At 41.6% G+C, this 6000-nt stretch overlaps 1 protein-coding gene across 1 annotated transcript; it reads left to right on the forward strand.

Annotated features, from left to right (window-relative positions):
* The first annotated feature begins 1850 nt into the window (after positions 1-1850).
* Positions 1851-4666, forward strand: LOC138953049 (histidine-rich protein PFHRP-III-like). Its single transcript, XM_070324825.1, has 2 exons — positions 1851-1989; positions 4275-4666. Exons 1-2 carry the CDS (start codon positions 1851-1853, stop codon positions 4664-4666), a joined length of 531 nt encoding a protein of 176 aa, XP_070180926.1.
* Positions 4667-6000: the final 1334 nt, after the last annotated feature.

The following is a 6000-nucleotide window of genomic DNA, read 5'->3' on the forward strand; positions in this document are numbered from 1 at the left end:
CACACAGGCACACAGGCACACACACACACACACACTACCACCACTACTATACCACCCCACACTGCACACACATTGACACGTCAGCCTATAAAGCAAACGAGGAGCTGAAAAAGGGAAAGCTGAATTTTCATTTGAATAATAATATACGTGTCGTTTAACTATTCTTGTTTAACTGTTCTTCTTAGTGAAAGCTGGCAAAATATCACTTTGGACTGATATTGAGCTCTCGCATGGCCACACTATTCAATTGACGTTGATGTGGCGCACATTCAATAAAAGTAAGGGACGAACGACAATCAAATGTCACAATTAATCCACTAATTTTAATGACATATTTTGGAACATGTTATCTGTAGGCCAAGGCCGTTGCGAAGCCGTAGGTTATTACCATCAATCTCTTTCTGGATGGCAGCTTAGTAATGTTGTAGTTAGTGTTGTGGTTGTAATAGTGGTGGTAATATCGGTTGTATAATGGTTATGGTTGTTGTTGCTGTTCGGTGTTAATGGCTCTTTCCCGGGAAACGTCCATCATATGCAACTCCAGCTTAATATTGTAGCGCGAAGGCTTTTGCAAAAATTTGTATTTGTATTTTTTTGTTTTGTGTGTGTGTGACTTTTTAGATTTTGGTCGAATTAAAAGAGAATACTGCATACTTTACCAGGTTTACACGACTCTTTGTTTATGTAAATACTGTATTGAAATGCAAACGAAAGCGCAGCGAACACTGATACAATTCACGCCGTGGATGGTGGCACGCCTAGTTTTTTCCACCGCAGGAACAACACCCAATTCGTTCCCCTGCACGCGGAAGCAAAATTGTTATCTCGCAAAGGAATTGCCCTGTGAAGGTACGTTGTGGCAAATCACATTATTAAGTATAGATATTCTGAAGCAGAATTGCCTAGGCTATATGTATACTTATGTCTTGTTGTGTACTCGTGAACAGTGGGGTTCGATTTTCTGCCGAAGTCCGTGAAAATTATACAGAGAGGTCTCAATTTCGTACAAATTAACCTAGAACTACCATTTAAAGCACTATTTTAATACTCACAGTTTAATCTTCGATACCTTGCAGCCTTGTATGCGCGTTTTTGGGCACCAGCATCGTGGATAAGCTGCTCTAATCTAGCGTTATTTTGTGGTACTCGATTCTCAGTGGGTAAGGTCCCCCGTAGACACCAGATAAGGTCCCCCGCATTTTTGACCAAGCTGCGAGGGATCTTACCCCGTCAAATTTAATTGTTGATCTTTGAACCGATCGTGAGTCTAAACTAAGGTAAGCTTAAACTTAAAAATGAAGAGCAGTATCCACAAGTAGTTTGACTTTGACCAGCAAAAAGATTTAAGCCCTTCTGTTGACCGTGCTTTGTGTTATTTCATCATTGTTAACGTGGGAGACAGTATTTCTGACTTGTCTTGATGACATTTCTTCTCTTATGTAGTACACGAGAGTGTAAATGGTAAGACAACTAGCTGATCCAATGCAAAATAAAGTACCGAACAGTATGATATAAACTTCAATACTAGAAAGTCTGGTTATCTACTATTTTAAGGCATTAATTTGGTGACACCTACCATGTTGTTCGTCTTGCGGGGGAACGAATTGGGTGTTGTTCCTGCGGTGGAAAAAACTAGGCGTGCCACCATCCACGGCGTGCAATTTAAACCTGAGAAGACCGTGCTACTAAATCAACGGTATATTCCCCAGTATCCGCTTAAATCAACAAACAAAAATTTATATCAATAAAAAAAAATAAAAAAGGGAAAAGCCAAGAGTACAAAAAATGACATTCTGTGGCAATAAGTGTCATCGTCACAGGAAGAGGCCACGTTTTCACCGCAGAAAAAGATGGCTTCTTCGTGTTCGGCTGACACTCAGCAACAGCAGTCCGGCAAGAGGAAGTACTTGTGTGCTGAAGTGGTGAAAGAGAGAGAGAGAGAGAACAAGAACAAGAACAAGAACAAGAACAATTCTTTATTCAACGAGGGTAATAGAGTAAGCAGTGATCTGCTTTATTACATCTGGCCCTCGCCCTAAAGAGGGACTAGTCTAAAATTGCTAAAGAATAAGCAAGTAAAGAAAACTACTGCTACATGATTATAATAAAATGAAAGTAAGAACATATCATCAATTTACATACAATACATTGCTTAAATGAAAAATGTAAGTTCATTTGACATGAGTTAAGAATTATAGAGTAGATTGCACTGACGTAACAAAGCTGTAAATGCCATGCCCATTGACATACACTGCATTCGAAAAAAATCAGTGTATATAAAAATAGTAATACATTGTTAAAAAGCACCGGTTGTTGGTTTTAACAACCATTCTAGCGACAACAGATGTTTATTTAGACTTCATGAGATAAGACGTATATCTGGTCTTAAAAACGTTTGTGCTGCTAGTTTGCCGTAGGATTGTCGGAAGAGCGTTCCAGAGACTGCTACCTGAATAGACTAAACTAGATTTGAATAGGTCAATCCTAGGCAGAGGCATGTTCAGTCTCATCAATTGGCGTGAAGTTTTTAACGTGAATTTGGAAAATATGGTTTGAGGTACACATCCATGAATAATTTTATGCATAAGGGTACCTTTATTATAACTTAGCCTTGCCTTCAGAGGAAGAATGCCTAAGTTCATGTAGTCTAACTGAGATAGAGTTGTTTTCTTTAATAAGACTACTTTAAGCGCTCGTTTATGTAATCTAATTAGTGGTTTGAATGAATTTTCACTTGCCAAGTCCCACAAGGTAGACGCGTAGTCAATAACAGACTGAATATGAGCATTAAAGAATAATTTCCTGGCTTCCAAATTCAGAAAGTGCTTGATTCTAGATAATAGATAAACCTTCTTGGACACTTGTTTAGACAGTTGTTCGATGTGGTGTGACCAAGACAGGTTGTTATCAATGGTCACTCCCAAAACTTTATGATGGTCGACTTTTTCAACAAGTTTATCATTAACCGTTAGATCGTGAAATATTGAGGTTATGTTCTGGCGTTTTTGCCTAGTTGTTATTATCATGCTTTTTGTTTTTGGGGGGTTAAGGGACATGTGATTTAGCTCAGTCCATTCACTCAACTGGTTTAAACTTTCTTGCAGTGTTTTTGATAAACGACTTAAATTGGTGTTACTAGAATGTATGGTTGTGTCATCTGCAAAAAGTTCACATAAATTCTCAATGTGAAGGGGAAGATCATTTATGTATATAGAGATTCGAAGAGGAGAGGGCCTAAAACTGACCCTTGTGGTACGCCATATCGTACATCCTGCATACTTGATGCTGAGGCGTTTGCGTATACAGCCTGTTGCCTGTCACTAAGAAAAGAAGTTATAAGTTCAACAGAATCAATCCCGAGTCCATACAATGTGAGTTTCCTCAGTAACAACTTGTGGTCAATTACATCAAAAGCTTTGGCAAAATCTACAAAAACAGCTCCACAAAATTCATTATCGTTGATCTTTTCCAACCACTGATCAACAAGAGAGACTAAGGGAGAGAGAGAGAGCGTACGTACGTGCTTGTGTGTGTGTGTATGTGTGTCAGTGTGTGTGCGTGCATGCGAGCGTGCGTGCGTCTGTGTGTTCCGTGTGCGCGCGCACGTGTGTGTGTGTGTGTGTGTGTGTGTGTGTGTGTTAGTATCTGTATGAGCCTGCGTCTGTCTGTATGTGCCTTTGTCTTGCCACTGAGTTGGTGTGGGAAGGGGGAAGAGAGAACGAGGGAACAAAAGGAAGGATTAGCTATCAGTGATTCATGAAAAGCGAGGGAAGGGGAGGAATAGTGGGGCGGACGGTCAAGGAAGTCAGAAAGAATGGAACAAATAAACAAAGAAAGAAAGAAAGAAACAAGAACACGAAGAGCATGAATATTTGCTGCCCGTTTCGCAATTAAACCCTGGGAAGATTGATCACGTCGAAACGCTCTGTTTTTTCAGCTAATTGTAAATATGCACGAGTGTAAAGAACTTGTTTGTGTTTTCGCTGTTGCTAAAACCATGCGTGCGTTTGTTGTACTCATATAAGACAGCCTGCATCACAATCAAGTTACTTTTACAATAATCTAGTTGTGTTGTGTTGTGTTGTGTTGTGTTGTGTTGTGTTGTGTTGTGTCGTGTCTTGTCTTGTGAGTCGTGTTTTGCTGTGTTGTGCTGTGTTGCGTTGTGATGCGTTGCATTGCGTTGCATTAAGAAGACCGTGTCTACCCAGGGAATAGCGTCATTGGCCTTCAAAGTCAATCGAACAAAACTGAACAAAAAAGCACATCCCAAACAGCACAACACAGCTCAGCACAACACAGCACAACACCGTCAGCTCAGCACAACACAGCGCAGCACAACACAGCACAACACAGCGCAGCACAACACCGTGAGCACAACACAGCTCAGCACAACACAGCCGGCGCAGCACAACACAGTGCAGCAAAACACAGCACAACACAGCTCAGCACAACACAGCACAACACAGCTCAGCGCAGCACAACACAGCACAACACAGCTCAGCACAACACAGCGCAGCACAACACAGCTCAGCACAGCTCAGCACAACACAGCACAACACAACACAGCGCAGCACAACACAGCACAACACAGCTCAGCACAACACAGCGCAGCACAACACAGCACAACACAGTGCAGCACAACACAGCGCAGCACAACAATCCTTAACAAGACACTAAGCATTGCCAGCCTGATTTATGAAAATAAAAATAACACGGGCCGGTGTCACGATTTCATCTTTCGCCTGTGTACATATTTCCCCCTCGACATATACTCAAGAGTGAAATGTTGTTTCCTGGTCAAATTAAGAAGTGAAATTATTTATGGACGAAAAGCATGTCAGTTTCTTGCATGTGAAGAAAATTGGTGGTAATATTTAATAGATTTCACCCCCAAAATCGAATTCTTCGAAAACGTGTACTGATCGGTTACGTCTCTTGGGTAAGAAGGAAAACATTTTAGGATGAATCAAATTTCTAAGTTAAATAAAACAAATTGGTTGCACAAATTTGGCACCATGAATGTAAGGTACACAAGGTCGCTCATCAATACTATCGAAGGGTGTTTTTTTTGTTCAGTTTAGAGTTTATACTAGATCAACGAGGCCGAGAAGCGAAATATCAACACGGCGAAAGATGAAAACGTCACACCGGCAACAAATCCCCCTGCGCCTTGATGATGGCATCAAATACAACCGAAACTGAATCCAAAGAATGCCTTGCTATTCCGCAAGCTTATCACATCACACAATCGAGCAGTAAACATGTTTTAGCATTGCTTGTAATCATTCACTGGAACTACAAAAATCTTTCCAGCCAGGAAATGTGGGACACATCCCTCGATATGACCGTGTTATCTATTGATTTGCATCATTTTTCTCTTTGTCTGCCACGCACCCCTTACCCTCACACCCCACACCCCCCAATCACAAACACCTCGTCCCCATCCCCATCCCAACCATCCTCTCTCTAACCCTCTCTCTCTCTCTCTCTCTCTCTCCGTCTCGGGAGAATGTTACTCGATGTCTTTGTTTCAACGCCTAGTGCAAGGCTCCAGTGAGTTATTGATGGCCGCAGGAGCGGCTATCTATTGGAATGCGTTCAGAGAGGTGACATGACTCGTTTGTTACAGTTCTCACGAGATCAGTTACTTTTTGATGGCCGCTGCCATAGGATGGTGACATTGAGGAGCACGTGACCTATCGCCACTGTCGGCTTCCATTTTGTTGAAACCAACTGCAGCTTCCATTTTCTTGAAACCAACTTTGTCATCTGTGCTGTTCCGGAAATGAGCTGCGCTTTTTTGGAATTCAAACAGTATCATGTCACTGTTGTCCCATTTGCGCTGTTTCGGAAATGAGCTGCACCTCGTCTGTCTGTTTATAGCAACACACACTGTCTGTCACGTACACTCTATGCAAGTCTCTCCGTCTCTCCCTCGCTCTGCCTTAGTGTCTGTGTGTGTATCTGTCTCTCTCTCAATCTCTTTCTCTCTCTTTGTCT

Source organism: Littorina saxatilis, linkage group LG2, assembly GCF_037325665.1.
Source record: "Littorina saxatilis isolate snail1 linkage group LG2, US_GU_Lsax_2.0, whole genome shotgun sequence".
Classification (NCBI taxonomy): Eukaryota; Metazoa; Mollusca; class Gastropoda; order Littorinimorpha; family Littorinidae; genus Littorina; species Littorina saxatilis.

Bases quoted from the DNA above. Each gene is read 5' to 3' on its own strand.
- LOC138953049 (XM_070324825.1), top strand. From the start codon at position 1,851: ATGGCTTCTTCGTGTTCGGCTGACACTCAGCAACAGCAGTCCGGCAAG. The intron at 1,990-4,274 runs GTAATAGAGTAA...CATCCCAAACAG, and splicing joins CAATTCTTTATTCAACGAGG to CACAACACAGCTCAGCACAA.